Raw genomic sequence first — 20,904 nt, 5'->3', positions numbered from 1 at the left:
TTAGTATGCCTCTTCACAGCATGACCACCTGATATTTTATTATTTATTTCATTATTGTCCTTCCTCCCCAAGCAGACTTTAAGCTTCAGGAGAGCAGGGACTTCATCTGTTCACCAGAATTCCCAGTATCTACAACAATGCCTGGCACTAGGCAGGTGCAATGAATTTAACACTGCCCCACTTGATGTTTTTGAAATTCTATGTTCATTTTCCCTTAACTAGGCTTTCCCGATTCTCCTATTTCTCAGTCTCAGAGATGATGACATCTCTCTCTCTGCTCTTTCACTTCCTCTTAAATATAGGCTGTAATCAGTATAAAAGTTTCAGGCAAGGGTTATCGTAAACTTCAAAATAAAAATCAATATCTAATGAAAAAGATACTGTTCTCTCTGCATGATAACTTACAATGAGTTTATAAATGCCTTGTCCATGAAAGTAAGGTGTTTTCCTTTCTCTCAAAAAGGGATTGGCGGACCTCCCTGGTGGCGCAGTGGTTAGGAATCTGCCTGCCAGTGCAGGGGACACAGGTTCGATCCCTGATCCGGGAAGATCCCACATGCTGCAGAGCAACTAAGCCTGTGAGCCACAACTACTGAGCCTGCGCTCTAGAGCCTCTGAACCACAACTACTGAGCCCACGCACCGCAACTAATGAAGCCTACGCGCTCTAGGGCCCATGCTCTGCAAGAAGAGAAGCCACCGCAGTGAGAGGTCCGTGCACCTCAATGAAGAGTAACCCCTGCTCGCTGCAACTAGAGAAAGCCTACACGCAGCAACCAAGACCCAACGCAGCCAAAAATAAATTAAATAAATTTAAAAAAAAAGGGATTGGCACATCCAGGCATGACTGGAATGTAAATTATGTAAGGAACTGCAGTTTATCTCAAGTAATAATGTGAAGTGGACCACAGTGCTTCTGAAAAGATGGAGCAGATGTGGAATTATAAAAATCGACAAATAACAGTTAACATTTGTTGAGAGCTCTCTGTGTACAGGGTTACACACATGACCTCACTGAATTTCACAACTTACAGGAAGTAGGTACTCTTATAATCCCATTTGATGGATGAGGACACAACTTCAGGGATGTAAGGTCCAACTGCCAGTCACTGGAACCCACCCTCTGCAAAACCGTGAGGGGAAAGCCACGCCTTTAGCACTTTTTCACCCTCTCCTCTTGCAGACAGCCTCTGAAACCCTCGGCTAGTGTCCTTCCTTTGCAGACACACGGGACAGAATGTGAAATGGGTCAACAGCTAAAAAGTCGGCGACCATCCTCTTCGCTCTCTTTACCCAGGAGGCTGGGGCCGTGAGCTGCGCTGAGCACCGACTTGGCCAGGGCTCCAAAGGAGGGACTCTGACCTCAGCAAAACTTTTCATATTAATGCTCGTTTTTAGGCTAAAAGTTTGGCGTCTGGTAGAAGTCCTCTGGCTCGAGGGACGATTTCTGTCCCCCGACCCAGCAGTTCCCCGTGGGCATTTAGGAACCTTCCCAATTCCAGCCCGAAACCTGCCGGATGTGCAGAGGATCTCCAAGGCCCCCTGAGGGAGGTGGGGGAGGGGGAAGGGGAGAGGTAGTAAGGAGAGGCGTGGGAAGAGGAAATAAAGGACGAGGGGGAGGGTGATAGGGAGAGGATGATAGAAGAGGGGTAGGAGGTGAGAGGAGGGTGAAGAGGAGGAGGAAGGAAAAGAAGGGGGAGAAGAAGGAAAAAGGGGGGGAGAAGGGGGAGGGGGGAGAAGAGGGAGGGGGGAGAAGGGGGAGGAGAGTAGGCAGCCCGGCCCTCCCCTGCCCCTCCCCTCCTCCCACCCCCGCCCCAGCCTCGGACCCGACGCCAGGGGTCCCCAGGCGCCACCGCCCCCAGCGCTCACCTGCCGTCTGGCCCCGGCCCGGGGGTGTCGGCCGAAGGCTCTGCGGCGCCGCCCGCGCTGAGTCCCGAGGCCCGGCGGCTTCGCCTCCGCGGCCGGCTCTGCTCCTGGGCCGCCAGCTCGGGCTCCATGGCGTGGAGGGGGCGGCGCGGTGGCCGGGTGCCCGGGAGGCCCGCTGGGAGCCGCACGGCGCCCGGCCGCTTCGGCCCGGAGAAGGGTTCCTGTCAGGAGGGCGCCGCCACCGCCGCCTCAGCCATCGCCATCTTCCGGGGTTTGAAAATGGCGGCTGCGCGGCGACCAGCCAATCAGGGGACGGTGCGCGGTTGCTAGGAAACGTGGAGTCCCGCCCCTCTCCTCCTACCTCCAGGCGCTTAACTTTATAGAAACTAGAAGGGGAGGGTAGTCGAGGGGGTCCCCCTGTTGAAAACGGGTGACCTGGGATTTAGTTCTGACTCCATTCCTAAATCTCCAAGGCCCGATTAGTAGTTCACAGTTCATTAGGACTTTCATCACAAGCCAAGGCAAATTGGAAGCATTTTAGATCTTTCTTAGCATGTGGGGAGAGGTTGAAAGTAAAATGAGGTTTGCACACGCTGAATTATTCATGTGAGATAAATCCCGGGTCACCAAAGGTATTGGAAAAATGTGTTCTCAGGGCTGTCTCTAGGAAACCAGTAAATCTGATTATGAGACCTCCTGTCTCCAGAGCAGAAGAGAGTCCAAGTGCCTTCATCCTCTAATTATAAGAAGGCACTACAGCAAGTAAAGGACCTTCTCAAATAAAAAAGAAAATTGTTAAATAGCACATTCTTTGGTTTAAGATACTGCTTTCTTTATGTCAGAGGCTTTAAAAATCACCTCCCCTTTCACACTCTGATTCCCTTTCTGGGAATCCATCCTAAGAAATAAAATTGTATATACATTGAAGGGTGGCAATATATGCCACCCCCAAACATGCCGCTTTGGCAGGAGGATTATTTTTAGCTGCAGGCACTTGAAGAACACCAGGTGCAAGAAGGGCCTTCTGACCTCCCCCTTTCTTCATGAAAGCAGGAGATAAATCTCCCCTGTGATAGCGGCCCTCCCCATATCAGGAGGATGGGGGGAGTCAGGGACAGAGAATTCTGTACAAACAGAACTTGTTTAAATAACTCTTATCTTCCTTTGGTCTCCCCGTGTATTTTACTTACTCTTCCACAATTCCCTCTCATTGTCCAACCTCGTACATAAGCACTAAGGTTTTGCTCCTTCTTTGGGTCTTTATTTTCCTATGGAGGCTCCTCTGTACATGTAAAAATCTGTTTGCTTTTCTCCTGTTAATTCAAATTCTGTCATTTTAACTCTCATGCCCAACTGGATACCCTAAGAGGGTAGAAGTAAAGTTTTGTTTCCCCTAAAACATGAAGATATTAATGGCATTGTTTATAATATCAGATAAAACAAAGACGATCTAAATAAATAATAATAGGAAAATGATTAATTATGGTTGATCCACTGGAAAGAATATTTCAGCCAATAAAAGTTAACTATGAAGTGTGTAATAGAATAGTGTATTGTAATCTTAAAAGAAAAACATGGAATGTAGAGGTATATTCAGTTATGAATTACAGAGATTTAACAGAGGAAAAAGATGAAATCAATGTATTAAAATTTCTCTAGGTGGTCAGATTTTGGGTATTAAATTTCTTTTTTAAACTTTCCTGTGTTTTATAATTTTTTTAAATCATGAGGTACTGAACTTGCACTACAGTTATGACACAAGGAAAAAAAGTTATAGTTTTTTTTTTAATTGAAATATAGATTTACAATATCGTGTTAGTTTCAGGTATACAGCACAGTGATTCAGTTTTATATATATATATATAATATATATTACATATACATTACTTTTCAGATTCTTTTCCCTTATAGGTTATTACAAATATTGAAAAAAGTTTTAGCTTTAAAAAGGGTAAGAAGTTAGAGAGCAAGATGCCCATGGCTAAGAATCACTTCTATTCTATCTCTCCCCAAAAATTAAGGAAGAAAGTATTGCTTTGTAGCAGTTAGAGTAAAACAGTACAGAAATGTCATCTAGGGAGTTGGTCTCCACCAGACAGAGCTTCATAGGATGTAAGGATTTAGATTGTACCATATGAAATTGCTGATATTTGACCTTTTTACTCACAGAAAGAACAATTTCATCCTTTCAACCTAGTACTTAGTTGAGATCATCCGAAGTTAGAATCTGTCCTCAGCTCTTCGATGGTATAAAAGGAGATGATCAGTCCTTTGGGAACTTGTGATAATCAATTCCCACAGTGATAGGTAATCCAGAATGTGGATGTGGGGATTCTCAGTGGGGAGGGATTTCTTATCAGTGACTAGAATACTGTTGTTTTAGTCAGAACATCCCTTTCCAATTTTCAGACACTTGTGAACTTACTATTTTGTTCAATTACTCACAAGTATTGTATTTACTGAATTCCTATTATAAGAGGCCCTGGCCTATACACTAGGAAAGCAGTGAATAGAAGACAAATTTTAATCAGAAAATTGCTGGGTACCATAGAAACAGAGCAAAGGACAGTGGATTATTCTGAAGGTTGGCTATTCAAGACATGAAAAGTCTGGTGAACTGTCTTGATCCTACAAGAGGTCAACGTTCTAGTGTCTGAATGTCCCTGCCCCCAAATGCAATGTCTTACCCTGCCTAGGATAGCGCTGAATACACGACAAATGTTCCCTGACATATTAACGTATTAACAGGACAGGGTTTGAGGAAACTGTTTAACATATTCTTCAGGACAGAGTTTGAGAAAACTGATAAAATTTCAGTCCCTATCTATCGATCGATCGATCGATCTATCTATCTATCTGAAATCAGACTCTAGATTTCGCTTCCTAAGAAGATATTCCTGTTATATTTTCTTTTTTAATTAAAAAAATATATTTATTTACTTATTTGGCTGCGCCGGGTCTTAGTTGCTGTGCTCGGGATCTCCGTTGTGGCATATGGGCTCTTTAGTTGCAGCATGCGGGGTCTAGTTGTCTGACCAGGGATCAAACCCGCTCCCCTGCATCAGAAGCACGGAGTCTTAACCGCTGGACCACCAGGGAAGTCCCTCCTGTTATCTTAATTGGACCTAAATGTTACCCAAATTTCTTTAACCATAGATTTACAACCATAGATTTACAACTATTCTTAGGGGGGGATTTCCTCAAAGATTATTTCCAAAATCTTCAGCAGTTTGCAATGACACCGATCACTATGCAGGTTGATATTACACATATTCAACAACTAGTATATGGATATAAATTAATACGTAAATCAAGCATTCTAAAATCCATTCCCTTATATTATCTAGATAAATCAAACTCTGTTTTTGTAAAACTGCTTATCAAGCGATACATATGCTGGTTTTCATACATTCTTAATACAAGAGGAGGATTCTTTCTTAAAGACATTTGTTATTTTCAACCTAGGTATACGTCGCAAGCAGATTTGGATAAGATTTAGAGAATTCATCGGTAGTTGTGCACAGACTTTATCACAGGGTGTTCAGGCAGGCCCATCACAGCTCCTCTGACACCAGAGAATTGAAAAACTGAAAAGAGGCTGTGCTGCTTTAAGCGTCTCAGCCCTCAGGTGGAGTCACTTCCTGCCCTTTGATAAAGCTCACCTGGGTGGCTCCTCCTGTCAGTACCACTGGGCAGCGGGGCACCTGCAGATCAGCATGGTAAGTGGCTTCTATGTTGCTGTCAGCAGTTGTAGCAACTTTTTTTCATCATGTGTGTCTCTCTTTTCCCCCACCAAACAATTCTTCATAGATTCCTAACACAAGAGAAGAAATTTTTAAAGAGGCATTTGTTTTTTTAAATATCTGTGTTTGGATCAGCTTTGAATCTGCTCTGAATCTCATCTATTCACCTATAATTCTGCTGCTTTTAGGACAAGCTTTGTTGATTTGTAGTGGTTCACTGCCTTTAACGGAAGCACTGAGGCAAGATCCTCTCCTTACTTTAGTTTTTGCTTTAGACCGAGTGTGCTGGTTTTTCTGTAGAAATCAGTGGCTTCGTTTTTAGTTATGCTTTCAGAGTTTCTGGGGACTTCAGACCCAGGTCACCATTGCTGAGCTCATAAATGTGAGGTTGGGTGAAGGGCAGGGACCTCTATGTTGTCCTCTCTTGAGTCTAGTTCTTTGGGGACAATAATTAATACAGTTACTTACAATAATTCTGTTTGGGGACCACCTCTTATGATTCACTTTCCTTTCACTCTCTTGGTTCCTTTTTTTTTTTTTTAATTGACATAGAGTCGCTGTACAATATTATATGTTACAGGTGTGCTATATAGTGATTCACAATTTTCAAAGGTCATACTCCATTTGTAATTACTATAAAATATTGGCTCTATTCCCCATGTTGTACAATGTATCCTTGTCACTTATTCTATACCTGATAGTTTGTACCATTTAGTCCCCTACCCCTAAATTGCCCTCCCCCCTTCACTCTCCCCTCCGCTAAGCACTAGTTTTTCTCTATATCTATGAGTCTGCTTCTTTTTGTTATATTCACTAGTTTCTTGTATTTTTTAGATTCCACATATAAGTGATATCATACATGTTTGTCTGTCTCTGTCTGACTTATTTCAATTTTCCAAGTCCATCCATGTTGCTGCAAACGGCAAAAATTTGTTCTGTTTTAATGGCTGAGTAATATTCCATTGTGTGTGTGTGTGTGTGTATGTATGTGTGTGTGTGTGTGTGTGTATATATATATATATATATATATATATATATATATATATATATATGACTTATTTATCCATTCATCTGTTGATGGATACTCAGGTGGCTTCCATGTCTTGGCAATTGTAAATAATGCTATTATTAACACTGGGGTTCATGTGTCTTTTTGAATTAGTGTTTTTGTTTTTCTCAAATATATACCCAGGAGTGGAATTGCTGTGTCATATGGTAGTTCTCTTTTTAGTTTTTTGAGAAACCGTCATACTGTTTTCCACAGTGGCTGCACCAATTTATGTTCCCACCAATAGTGTTATCTCTTATGTTCCAGTCACAGTAATTTTTAGTCTTAGAATTTTTAATTCTTAAACGGAAGCAAGCATTCAAATTGCTTTTTCATCTTTGATCTTCTCACCCCATTGGACTCTCTCTCCAACATTTTAAGGATGTTTATTTTATATTTTGCTCTTAAAAATTATGCCTTCCTACATCAGGGATACTTGCAGTAATGGAAATGCTGTGTCTTGACTGTATCAGTTTTGATATTCTGGGTGTGATCTTGCAAGATATTTCCACTGCGGGAAAACAGGTAAGGGATCCATGAGCTCTTTCTGCATTATTTCTTATAACCACACATGAATCTACAATTCATATTTATCTCAAAATAAAAAGGTAATTAAAAAATTGTGCTGTCCTAGTAATTCCCAGTAAGCTTTAAAGCAGCATTTATTAATGTGCTGTGACATCACTACTGATATTCAGCGGGCATTTTACAGTCTTTTTTTTTAATATAGTGTGACTAATATTTTAACAGATAGTTTGGAAAGGAGGAAAAGGCTAAGAATAAGGTGGAGATAGCCTTCTGTCCCCGGGACACAGTTATGAGATAAACTCAGCTGCTTCTCAAACCAGGATGGGCAAGATTGGTCCTTCTTGGGCCAAGTATTCCTGCCAAGTTCAAAAAGCTCAGTTTCCCTCCTATGTCTATATCACTTGGGAGAACAGTCCCCATGAGGAGCAGCAATTGCTTTTCATGTTGGTGATTATTTTTACTGTAAATATTAAGAGCAAGTACCCTGTGTGCATGCCCTGTGGACTGGGTGGGAAACAGCCGTGGAAGGATGTTGTGAGAGAAATCTACACGCAAGTGGTTTTAATGACGCAGAAACAACGAATTCACCGCCCCTTCCTCCCGCCCCCCCGCCCCCGCCACTTTTAAGTTTGTACCTAAATCTAGGAATTGGGGTAAGTTTTGTTCTGATTACAGTAGCTAATGTACTGAGATCATCTTAAGTCCTTTGGGAGGAGAGAGGAATGAAGCTGTGCTTTGCAGACTCAGGTGTTAGAAGGCTGTTGATGATGGAATATGTTGCTTTGATTTTTCTGTGCCAGATAGAGGTTGGAAAAATTGGTTGGTACTAAGTGAAGTGCTTTGTGAATTGAGTTCACTGCCTTTGTCATGAGAGACATGGTTGCATACAAAAGAAATCAGAGGGAAGTTCTACTCAGGTAATGAACTCGAATTCCTCATAAAGCACAGAGCGCTGTGTTGTTATGCCCTGTGACTCAAGGAGACAAAGTACAGGGTTTGTGCGGCTGAGCACAAGAAGAGTGAGCAGAGTCCGGGTCAGATGGCAGGGTTGCGACTGGCCACAGCGACCTCCCTCCCCTCCTCCAATCGGTGGTCTTTTTGTGGTTGAATCTCAGACCTTGGGAAAGTGCAGCCACGGACAGACAGAGGAGGGCGGGGTTGCCTATCAGCATATCAGGCAGACAGCCTGAAGGGTCCTGATGATGCAGTAGACAGACTTCTCACTCTGTAAGACCCTCTGCACAGACTTGTTCCATGACCATTGGCAATCAAAACACAACAATATTAAAGCCAGCAATTGCTGTCCCTTTAGATTTTTAGGATTTAACTTTTTCTCCCCTCTCTTAGATGAGTAGATATTTAAATTACAAAAAAAAAGTTGTTTGCCTTAAAAAAAAAAAAGAATGGTAATTTAAAAGTGGGAGAGGAGAGGGGAGGCTAATGAGGGTGAAGAAAATAGGTAAGTTTAAACAGGAAAAAAAATTCTACCCAGTTGTAACTAGAGTTAGTATTTTGATGCATTTTAAAGACTTTTTTCTGTGCTTATTTTTACTTCTATTTTATTTGTTTATTTTTATTGATGTATAGTTGATTTACAAAGTTGAGTTAGTTTCTTGTGTACAGCAAAGTGATTCAGTTATACACATATATATTCTTTTTCATATTATTTTCTATTATGGTTTATTACAGGATGTTGAATAGAGTTCCCTGTGTCATACAGTAGGACCTTGTTGTTTATCTATTTTATATGTAGTAGTTTGTATCTGTTAAACCCAAACTCCTAATTTATTTCTCCCCTCTTCTCCTTTGGTAACCATAAGTTTGTTTTTTATGTCTGTGGGTCTGTTTCTGTTTTGTAAAGAAGTTCGTTTGTATCATTTTTTTAGATTCCACATATAAGTGATATCATATGATATTTGTCCTTCTCTGACTTACTTAGTGTGATAATCTCTAGGCCCATCTATGTTGCTGCAAATGGCATTACTTCATTCTTTTTTATGGCTGAGTAAGCTTATTTTTAAATGTATTTGACATCATACTTTATATACAATTATATAACTTGTACGCTTTCACGTAACATTTTAACATAAGCATTTCCCATGTCATGCAATTTTTTGGTAACTATTGAAAGTTTGCATAGCATGCCATTGTATCGATGTACTTTCCTTTAAATGCCCAACAATAGGTAAATGGTTAAGTAGATTGGTTCTTGGTTTTTACTCTTATAAATAATGATACCGTGAATGCCATTGTGCCTAAATCTTTGCATTTTAGATCATTTCTTTCTTTTGTAATTCATTTATGTCATTTGCCTATTTATCTAATAGATGTCTCAAGTATTTTTTAATTGATGTATATAAAATTGCCTTATGTATAGCTCATATATGAAGGGCTATACATAAATCCTTTTTTATATACATCAGTATTTTTGTTTATTATAGTATGGAGTTTTTACATTTTGGGGTTATTAAATCTATAGCATATTTCCTTGGTAAATTTTGCACTACTTTTAAGCTTAGAACATCCTTCCTTATTTAGAGCACATATGAACAGTAAATGTAAAATCTCAAGATATGAGATTTACTGCAGTGGGTTTTAACATATATCAGGCTGTACATTGATTTTGGTTTTATTCCTTTCCAGTAACTAATTTTTTGTCTGGGTGAGAAAGCTTGATTTTATTCATATATGATATGTCTTAACTCATTCTTAGCCCATTACACAATAGGTGCTTAATTTATGTTGTTTGAACTGGAGTCCTTGGTTTAATTGTTCCTGAAGCTTACCTGTACCTTGGTTTTTGGTTTCCATGAGACAGTTTTCATTAGCTTTATCACAAAGTTCTCTTGCTGGCATACGCTAGCCTGCTTTCTCTCAGCCCTGAGCGGACATGCTGAGTGATGTAGCTCGTGTTATCATGTTAGGAAGGTGCACAGCTGTAATTTAAATACTATGGCTCATTTCAGAGGGAGTGCCTGTCTGTCCACATTGGCCAAGCTGGCGTCCAGATTGGGGATGCCTGTTGGGAGCTCTACTGCCTGGAACACGGAATCCAGCCAGATGGCGTTGTTCTCGACGGCAGGCAGGATCCGCAGGCACGTGCCAAAACGGAGCCTATGGGTGCATCTTTTGATTCCTTCTTTTGTGAGACCAGAGCTGGGAAGCATGTGCCCAGAGCACTCTTCATGGACCTGGAGCCAACTGTTGTAGGTAATGTACATTTTACGTTCTAGTGTACTTAACCGGATCCACAACCCAAACAAGCAAGTATCAGTGGGTGGGATCATCAGATTATATGAATCTATCTGAACGGGATCATATGGCCCTTTTCCAAATTTAGAGCATCTCTCAGTGGACACTTAGGGTGATCAGAATGACAAACAAACCCAAAGGGAAGACTAGCTTAGGCTCCTTTTTCTGTGTGATGAAAAGAATGAAAACCTTGTTAGTTTCTCCACACAATCTACTGTAACAGAACACTAAATCTTTTCCTGGGTTTGAAAGCCAGTTGCTAGAAGCTTCTGACAAAGAATCTGAAATTTGCATTACCTGCTTTTAGAGAATAGAATAGTTGAACATGATTCCAAAGAAGGAAGGAGCTAAATAACTCTTCTAATTGTGGGGAAATGATGATTAATGATTATAAAATGATTACTTATGATTATTAACAGCAGATGTTGTAGTATCTCGTGCAAAAACACTTGAAATGGAGCTGGCGAAATGCTGGGGAGAGAAAGGGTCTTGCTGACTTTAGAGAAAACTACAGAGGAGGGTGGGTTTGGGTTTGGTACTCTGTATCAATTATTTTCTGCTGTGTAATAAATTGCCTCCAAACTTAGCAGTTTAAAACACCAACGACCATTTCTTTGTCCATGAATCTGCAGTTTGGACAGGGCTCAGAGGACAGCCCCTCTCTTGTCCATATGGTGTCAGGAAGGAAGACTCAAGTGGGAACCGGAAGATTCACTTTGAAAGTGGCTCACTCGCTTGGCTGGCGATTTGGGGCTGGCTGTTGGCTGAGAGCTAAGCCAGGGCTGTGGGGTCTCTGTGGGCTGCTCGGGCGTCCTCGTGGCATGGCAGCTGGGTTCCAAGAACAAGCATTCCACGAGAACAAGGCAGAAGTCCATGGCATTTTTATAACCTGGCCTCAGAAGTCACATTGTGTCACTTCAGCTGTCCTCCATGGGTTGAAGCGGTTACAAAGATCCATCCTGGGAAGGGATATAGACCTCACCTCTTGATGCAGAAATAGTGAGGTTCTAGAAGCACAAGTGAGATAGGAAATATCATTACAGTCATCTTTGGAAAATACAATCTGGATTGGAGTTCATTTCCTCATCAGAACGAAGTCAGAATCAAGTAACAAACTGATGGAGAAAGTACGTTGATGTCAATGTGAGGGAAATGATAGAAAGGTTATTTTAAATTAATAGGTGGAAGTTAAGAAATGTCAAGGCCAAGATGTATACTGATTCAGTATTACTCCGCTAAATGTTGTGAAAGAATTAAAAATAAGGAGCTACTGATGGCTTCAAGAACAGGCAAGACTAGTATGGAACCTGAGAGAGGCAATCACGTCATATTCTGACTTGAGTTATAAGTGCCCTAAGAGAATATCTGAATTTTTGTTTCAAACAAATGGGAGTTTGCAACTGTGAGCTTTAGCTGGAGTCTGGTGTGCCATGATGCTGGGCAGGGTAGAATACGTCCCCAGAGGACCTTGGTAAATGTAGCTGAAGGAGCAATGTGAGAGGCCACATCCCAGCATTATGAATATTGTAGCAGATATTTTAACTTGTGCTAATCCAAAGACCTAGGCAAATAGGAGGACCCAGGATCAGAAGCTAAGCAAGCTGGAGGAGAGACAGTCGGCAGGCAAAGACCAGAAGAAATTCCCCAATCCTCTAGAACTCAGCCTGGAGGGAGGGCAATTTTGAGGATCTTGAGCTGGTCCAAACAAAGCACCATAAGCTCCAGGGTTTAGAGAGGAGGCACTGATTTTCCTTGTTTTATTCAACAAATAAAACTGCCTCATATGGCTAGACACTCTCTTGACATTGGAGAGATATATAGTATCAGTCTTCCTGGAGCTTACATTCTAGTGGGGTGCAGACCTATAAAAGCCAAATAGTGTGTCTGGTGGCAATCGGAGCATGGGGAAACACAAAGCAGGGCCATAGGGGAAGGGAATATTGCATGTGGGCTGAGGGGGCTGTTTTTCAAAAGGAACGTCAAGGAAAGCTTTACTGAGGAGGTGGTGTGTAGGGAACTGAAGGAAGTGAGGCCTGAGCTTTACCTCTATGGAAAAGATCAGAAAAGACCTTATGGACCAAGTGATAGTTCCTCTGAGTCTGGAAGACTGGGCAGGAGGATTTTAATAGTTCACAGGTGAGAGAGAATGGAAACCATGAGCAAAGACACATCCAGACACCCGTGAGTGTTGTTTCAGCTTGAAAATGAGGAGGACATTGATATAGGGGAGTCCTAGAAGGCTTAACCTGGAATGGAGGTAAGGAAGCCAAGGAACCATCAAATAATAATCATGTTTAAAAACCACCAAAGTCCCTGTGGATGCTGGTTAGGGATGCTGGGCCAGGTACATGATCTCTGAGCAGGGTGGAAACATGGCAGAAGTTTGTGTACTTGTGAATGGTGGTGCTATATCACTGATCTCCCTGAAAGTGGATTTTACTGAAAGAATTTATGGAACTAACCACCCTCAAGAACTCAATTGGACATTGTCTTGAAGAAGCAGGCTTCCATAGATTCTCTACTTAAGCTGAACTCAGCCTTATTGCTTCAGGTGAGAAGCAAATAGTCTACCTGGAATTATATGCCCACTTGTTTGTAAATATATCTTTAAAACATCCCAACTTTGGTGGTTGTTTTTTGGTGTGCATATGTTAGTTAAAAGTAATTTCAACTCAGTTTTATTAAATTTAAACATTTAGGGGTGTACCAAATTGTGGTCATGTACATGGTCATATACAGGAGAGCAAGGTGTACTGAGGGGACCACCTTGCTCTTAGAAAATGAGTGCTTTTCCTCTTAGGCAGGAGCTTCTAGGTATCTGATGCCAAGGCCATTGGGGTACATCTGCATAAATACATGACATGAAGCCAATTTTATCATTATTATTTATAATTGTTATATGGGCCATGCATCATGCTCTGTGGTCTTTAATCCTCATGATAACTCACTGGGGTAGGTCTTGCTATCATCCTCATTTGTGAGAGGATATAACTGGGGCTTAGAGACACTAAGTAACTGCTCTATAGCTAAGTGAGGAAGGTCAGCCATGCACCCAGGAAATTGATTCTTGGGCACATGCTCTGAACTGCTATGCAATGCGTATCCCACCCGCTGTAACCAGGGCAACATTCCCAGAGCCTCCCTAGCCCTCAAATGCTGCTGCGTCAATCTTCAGGAATCACGCTGTTTGGATAATTCTAAGATAGGAGAGTGTGACCCGGGCCTCAGACATGCTGTGTTTTGATGTTTTCTTGTGCTGCCCGGGGTTTTAAAAGGGAATGAAACCAGCAAGGGTTGTGCTTGGTTGTATAGACTACTGACATCTTCACGCTATTTCCCTGCTTCAGGCATTTGTGTTAACTGCACTGAGTGGTGTGGGCATTTGAGTTTGCATGCTTCTTTGTGAAAGCCTCTCTTTTTTTTTTTAACATCTTTATTGGAGTATAATTGCTTTACAATGGTGTGTTAGTTTCTGCTTTATAACAAAGTGAATCAGCTATACATATACATATATCCCCATATCTCCTCCCTCTTGCGTCTCCCTCCCTATCCTACCCCTCTAGGTGGTCACAAAGCACAGAGCTGATCTCCCTGTGCTATGTGGCTGCTTCCCACTAGCTATCTATTTTACATTTGGTAGTGTAAATATGTCCATGCCACTCTCTCACTTCATCCCAGGTTACCCTTCCCCCTCCCCATGTCAAGTCCATTCTCTACATCTGCATCTTTATTCCTATCCCACCCCTAGGTTTTTCAGAACCATGTTTTTTGTTTTTTTTTTAGATTCCGTATATATGTGTTAGCATACGGTATTTGTTTTTCTCTTTCTGACTTACTTCACTCTGTATGACAGACTCTAGGTCCATCCACCTCACTACAAATAACTCAATTTCGTTTCTTTTTATGGCTGAGTAATATTCCATTGTATATATGTGCCACATCCTCTTTATCCATTCATCTGTTGATGCACACTTAGGTTGTTTCCATGTCCTGGCTATTGTAAATAGAGCTGCAATGAACATTGTGGTACATGACTCTTTTTGAATTATGGTTTTCTCAGGGTATATGCCCAGTAGTGGGATTGCTGGGTCGTATGGTAGTTCTATTTTAGTTTTTTAAGGAACCTCCATACCGTTCTCCATAGTGGCTGTATCAATTTACATTCCCACCAACAGTGCAAGAGGCTTCCCTTTTCTCCACACCCTCTCCAGCATTTATTGTTTCTAGATTTTTTGATGATGGCCATTCTGACTGGTGAGAGGTGATACTTCATTGTAGTTTTGATTTGCATTTCTCTAATGATTAGTGATGTTGAGCATCCTTTCATGTGTTTGTTGGCAATCTGTGTATCTTCTTTGGAGAAATGTCTATTTAGGTCTTCTGCCCATTTTTGGATTGGGTTGTTTGTTTTTCTGATATTGAGCTGCATGAGCTGCTTGTAAATTGTGGAGATTAATCCTTTGTCAGTTGCTTCATTTGCAAATATTTTCTCCCATTCTGAGGGTTGTCTTTCGGTCTTGTTTATGGTTTCCTTTGCTGTGCAAAAGCTTTTAAGTTTCATTAGGTCCCATTTATTTATTTTTGTTTTTATTTCCATTTCTCTAGGAGGTGGGTCAAAAAGGATCTTGCTGTGATTTATGTCATAGAGTGTTCTGCCTCTGTTTTCCTCTAAGAGTTTTATAGTGTCTGGCCTTGCATTTAGGTCTTTAATCCATTTTGAGTTTATTTTTGTGTATGGTGTTAGGGAGTGTTCTAATTTCATTCTTTTACGTATAGCTGTCCAGTTATCCCAGCACCACTTATTGAAGAGGCTGTCTTTTCTCCACTGTATATTCTTGCCTCCTTTATCAAAGATAAGGTGACCATAGGTGCATGGGTTTATCTCTGGGCTTTCTATCCTGTTCCATTGATCTATATTTCTGTTTTTGTGCCAGTACCATACTGTCTTGATTACTGTAGCTTTGTAGTATAGTCTGAAGTCCAGGAACCTGATTCCTCCAGCTCTATTTTTCTTGTGAAAGCCTCTTTTGAAGCATATAACTAATCATTTAGATTGGTATGCTTTTCCAGCACACAGCTGGCTCTTTATCTTAAAATGCAAAAGTGCCACGCATGTGTGGTGGGTTGAATGTTGTTCCCCCAAAACTCTGCATCCACCTAGAACCCCAGAATATGAGTTTATTTGGAACTGGGGTCTTTGCATAGTTAAGATGAGGTCATATCGGATTAGGGAGGCCCTATGTCCAATGATCTGGTTGCATATATGGATGATATATGGCCCATATAACAATTATAAGTAATAATGATAAAATAGGCTTCATGACATGTATTTATGCAGATCTACCCCAATGGCCTTGGCATCAGATACCTAGAAACTCCTGCCTAAGAGGAAAAGCACTCATTTTCTAAGAGCAGGGTGGTCCCCTCAGTACACCTTATGAGAAGAGAGAACACACGGACAGGGAAAGGGGGCATTGTGATGGGGGCAGAGATGATGTGATGTAGCTGCCAGCAAAGAACTCCAAGAACTGTATGCAGTCACCAGAAGCTGGGAGAGAGGCACGCGGCAGTTTCTCCACCAGAGCCTCCAGAAGGAACCAACCCTGCCGATATCTGGACATTGAACTTATGGCCTCCTGAACTATGAGGCAATAAATCTCCCTTGTTTTAAGCCACCAAGTTTGTTGTACTTTGTTACAGTAGTCCTGAGAAACTAATAAAGGGTGTATGACAGAAAAACGTGCTTTCAATTTATATGGGGATAATTATACCTTTTCCTCGATTAAGAAAGGCCAGTTGGGCAGTTTAAATCTATTTCTTTATAGGACATTAGCAGAGAGAAAGCGGGTCAGGGTACAGGGCTGTGCAAGAGTTAGGGGTGGGATGGAGTGGACTGCACTGACCTCCTTTCCTCTCGGCAGACGAGATCCGTGCAGGCAGGTACCGCTCACTCTTCCACCCGGAGCAGCTCGTCAGCGGAAAGGAGGATGCTGCAAATAACTACGCCCGTGGTCGCTACTCTGTGGGGCCGGAGATCCTCGATCTGGTGCTGGAGAGGCTCCGAAAGCTGGCAAGTGGCTCCTCTCTCCTTCCACAGGCAGTGCCTGTGTGCCTGTGATCCTGCGGGACCTGCCCAAGCAGCACTTTCTACCTCCGCCTCCATTACCACCCAACCACTCCCCTGGGAGCCTCCTGCGCATGCTCAAAGCTCGGCTGGTCCTGATGTGGGCACTGACTACCTTCCTTACTAGGCAGGGGAAAGAAGCCTTTGCACTTACTGTACAGCCCCCATCGACTATTTTGTTTTTCTTTTTATATTTATGAGGAAATGTTTTATTTTATTTCCCCCCCTGTTTTATTGAGGTATAATTGACCTATAACATTGTGTGAAGTTAAGGTGTACATCATGGTGATTTGACACAGGAATATATTGCCAAATGATCACCACAATCAGGTTAGTTAATACATCCATCCCTCACATAATTACCTTTTTGTGTGTGTGGAGACGACAACATTTAAGATCTGTTCTCTTAGCAGCTTTCAAGTTTACAACACAGTGCTGTTAACTACAGTCACCATGCTGTACATTAGATCCCAATAACTTAATCATCTTATAACTGGAAGTATATACCCTTTGAGCAGCATCTCCCCCCTGACCCCAGTTCCTCACAACTACTATTCTACTCTCTGTTTCTATGAGTTTGGCTTTTTTCGATTCCACATGTAAGTGAGATGATGCAGTACTTTTCTTTCTCTGTCTGACTTATTTCACTTTGCTTAATTGCCCACAAGGTCCACCCACGTTGTCACAAACAGCAGGATTTCCTTCTTTTTAATGACTAGCCCCCATCTACTCTTGCTTCTGCTGACTCATGGCTTATCTTTTTATCAGAGACTTCCAAAGAACTCTAAAACTTGTCATTTTCCAATAGTTACTAAGATTTGTAAAGTTAACAGGAGGCACATCCTACCTGGAGATTAGTTACTCTTTACTGACAGTTAATTCTTCCCTAAGGACCTGTGTCTGGAGAATCCTTTGTCTAGTAAAAATTTTGATGTTTGGCATAATCATTAGGGAATACAGTACCTTTTACACCAGCACAGTAGATTGGGTATGAAAGTGAAAGGTACTTCATCTACTGGTGGGGGGGGGGAGATTATATTACTTCAATATTTTGCTTGTCATTTTCTTTGTTATTGATAAAGACCTTACTTTAGATCACATACAGATAAATTCATCAAGGGTAGCAAAAGACAGTTGAATATTTATGCTTTGCTTACAGTAAAACTCTAAGCACTTCCCGCACTCCAGAAGTAACTACTCAAGTATGTTTCAAAGTAAATATGTTTGTGTTGAGTTAATGATGGTAAACCAGTTCTTTCTGAAAGTTTCTGTTTGTTTTGGGGTACTAGTTGTGTCCCACGGTTACCACTGCTTCTGGGTTTATTTGGCTGAATTCTTATGTCCCGTTTACTTTCCCCAGGCGGAACAGTGCAGTGGTCTTCAGGGATTTTTGATTTTCCGAAGTTTTGGAGGAGGCACTGGATCAGGATTTACATCTCTCTTAATGGAGCAGCTCTCCACAGACTACAGCATGAAGACTAAACTGGAGTTCTCTGTCTACCCAGCCCCCCGGATCTCCACGGCTATAGTGGAGCCTTACAACACCATCCTCACCACCCATGCCACCATAGAGCATGCGGACTGTACCTTCCTGGTGGACAACGAGGCCATCTATGACATATGCCATCGCAAACTTGACGTTGAACACCCCTCTTATGCCAGCATCAACAGGCTGCTGAGTCAGGCAGTATCTTCCATCACCACTTCCCTCCGGTTTGAGGGGGCCCTGAACGTGGACCTGATTGAATTCCAGACCAATCTCGTACCTTACCCTAGAATACACTTCCCCGTGACCAGCTTCGCTCCCATCATCTCTGTGGACAACGCCCACCACGAGGACCCCTCTGTGTCGGACATCACAGCTGCTTGCTTCGAGTCCTCCAACCAGCTGGTCAAGTGTGACTCTCGCCTGGGGAAGTACGTGGCCTGCTGCCTGCTCTACAGAGGGGATGTGGTCCCCAAGGACGTGAACACGGCAATTGCAGCCATGAAGACAAGTAACTCTGTCCAGTTTGTAGATTGGTGTCCAACTGGATTCAAGGTGGGCATCAATGGTCATCCCCCCCGGGCAGTGCCGGGAGGGGACCTGGCCGAGGTCCAGCGGGCTGTCTGTACGCTGAGCAACAGCACAGCGGTCGTGGAGGCCTGGGCCCGCCTGGGACACAAGTTCGACCTCATGTACGCCAAGAAGGCGTTTCTGCACTGGTACATTAGGGAAGGCATGGAGGAAGGCGAGTTTGTAGAAGCCAGGGAAGACTTGGCAGTCTTGGAGAAGGATTACGAGGAAGTGGGGCGAAGTTTCTGATGCATATCTGACTGGTGACAATGAATACTAAGCTGAAGTGTCATGCTTTACATTTAAAGGCTAGAGTTCCCTTGATGAGCAGAAAAAGGAAATTAAGTCAAGTGAGACCCCGAGTTCCAATCAAATGGGTCAATATTAACAATGAGCCCACATTTCCTTGTCTGTTAGTGTCACTCAGCACTGCTCCCTGTGAACCTTCAAAGATTTGGAGTCCTTTGACTTTCTGGGGCTCATCTTTTTTATTTTTGACAGAATGGAAACCTGGCTTTATTCTTTGCTTTTTCAACCAAGTGACCGTGAAACCCTAAAGTGAATGCTTTCCCTTTCCTGTTCCTGAGGTGGAAAATAGCATGTGATGATTATTAATGTTATTTCCCCATATATATATTTTGTACATTGATTAAATAATGAGTATTTTCAATATGAATCTTTTCCTTCTTCCAAGGCCTTAAGGTCTCAGTTTGCTTTTTGTACAGACAAACAAATAAACAAACAACAAGAATATTCTTGGGTTTTTCAGAAGTTTGAATCTGTGTGTCCTGCAGGTCAGAAGGTGAAAGTGATTTCTTTCAGCTCCTCTGTCCTTGAGGACGTGTTCTGGAAGCATGGCCAGCAGAACCCTGCATGGGAGCCATTTAAGACGTTGAGAAAAATTGCAGATTCTTGAGCTTCATTATGGACTTGCTAAATGAGAAGCGCTGGGAATTGGAGGGAGGGTCATCTGAGGATTTAAGTTCAAAAACCACTTCGTGGAATTAACTTTGGGTATTAAACAGGTGATAATTTAAAATGGACAAAACAGCTATAAATGCATTAAAACGACTAGCTAGATTTTAAAGATCCATGATGTTTAGTCTACTAGTCTACTAGTGGGAAGTAAGATAAATAAGACACTGCAAAGGTGCTCGCTTGGGCTTAGGTGTTGCTCTCGGGCTGATTGTAGGTAGGTTTCAGCTGCCTCATTCATCTACAGGGCTGACCTTTCAGCCTGGGCCGTCCAGTTATGCTCTCTTGGTCTCCACGTGGTCAGTGCTTTTGGTCCGGCTGGCAACTGAAGGTAACAGGCTCTAAAGCCTTGGCTGGAGGCCTAACGTTGTGGTTCTTGTTGTGAGATTTATCAAAGTGCAATGCTACCACCTTCTTCTTGTGTGTGCCCCCGGGACCCGAGAACTGCCGCTCCATCTTTAACACTTTCCTGGTAGATGCTTTTACGAACCAAAATCACTGCGCTGAGATGTGGCCCTTAAGAGCTTCATTCCAACAATGTACCACTTTGTTTATTTTCAACTCACACTGCTGTCACCACGGAGGCCAATGACTGCAGTTTGGTGGAAGTAATGTTTAGACACTCTTCACCGTGTTCACACACATTCCGTTCAAGCTAGACGGCTCACCCCTTCCCAGCATGTTTTTTTTTTTTCTTTTTTTCCCCTCTCCTCTGCCTCTGCTCCTTCTCACTACTTGCTCTCCTCTTTCCCTCTGTGACCGTGGGGTGTAATTCCGACTTCAAACGCAGATCAGACGTCACCTGTTGCCTGTGGCCCCTTGGGAATATAGGGAGAGTGGAGATACACTATGAGGTTTCTCACTATATTGAAAATATTGTAGTAAATTCTCATTGATGAAATATATTTTTTCATGTGAATATCCTACATAGTAGTCTGAACGTTTAGTAGGCTTTTACTAAGAAAAAATGTTTTTATGTACATGTGTTATTTCTCTCTTTAGACACTGGAGGGCGCTAGTGAAATGCTTAAATAATTGCTGTTCGTATGTTTTGTTTTTTTAGTGTTCTAGAGGGCATCTGAATGTGTGTGTGTGTGTGTGTGTGTGTGTGTGGGCGTGCGCACATGTGTGAAAAGACATTTAGAAAACTCAGAAAAGACCATTTAGAAGTTTCCTTTTGTTTTTAAAAATTAATAAACTACTAAAATTAAGATTAAAATCCTAAAAATTTCTTAAATTTTTAAGTTCAGCTTGTAAATCTTATTATTTCTAAGTTTAGCAAAGTTAAATAATCACTTTTAAAGGGAATATGT

General features: G+C 42.1%; 3 protein-coding genes across 3 annotated transcripts in view; 2 read left to right on the top strand and 1 right to left on the bottom strand.

Moving 5' to 3' along the window:
• The window catches only part of NET1 (neuroepithelial cell transforming 1), a 52,790-nt gene extending 50,645 nt beyond the window's left edge, over window positions 1-2,145 (bottom strand). The window contains exon 1 of the mRNA XM_082387150.1: window positions 1,869-2,145. Coding sequence (XP_082243276.1) covers window positions 1,869-1,996 — 128 coding nt within the window. The 5' untranslated portion in view covers window positions 1,997-2,145. The remainder of the gene's footprint in view (window positions 1-1,868) is intronic.
• On the top strand, window positions 1,995-17,560 carry LOC309625879 (tubulin alpha chain-like 3; the record flags this gene model as incomplete). The annotated part of the gene is made up of 4 exons (XM_082385926.1): window positions 1,995-2,180; window positions 5,441-5,584; window positions 10,127-10,394; window positions 16,358-17,560. The coding sequence occupies 4 exons, from the start codon at window positions 1,995-1,997 to the stop codon at window positions 16,552-16,554; spliced, it is 795 nt and encodes a 264-aa protein (XP_082242052.1). The 3' UTR covers window positions 16,555-17,560.
• Window positions 17,561-17,603: 43 nt separating this feature from the next.
• On the top strand, window positions 17,604-19,633 carry LOC309626458 (tubulin alpha-3 chain-like). Its single transcript, XM_082387188.1, has one exon. The coding sequence runs from the start codon at window positions 17,765-17,767 to the stop codon at window positions 18,863-18,865; it is 1,101 nt and encodes a 366-aa protein (XP_082243314.1). The 5' UTR covers window positions 17,604-17,764; the 3' UTR covers window positions 18,866-19,633.
• Window positions 19,634-20,904: the final 1,271 nt, after the last annotated feature.

Source organism: Balaenoptera borealis (assembly GCF_965194805.1).
Source record: "Balaenoptera borealis genome assembly, chromosome: 3".
In the NCBI taxonomy this organism is placed as follows: Eukaryota; Metazoa; Chordata; class Mammalia; order Artiodactyla; family Balaenopteridae; genus Balaenoptera; species Balaenoptera borealis.
This window is presented reverse-complemented; position numbering and strand designations above follow the sequence as displayed.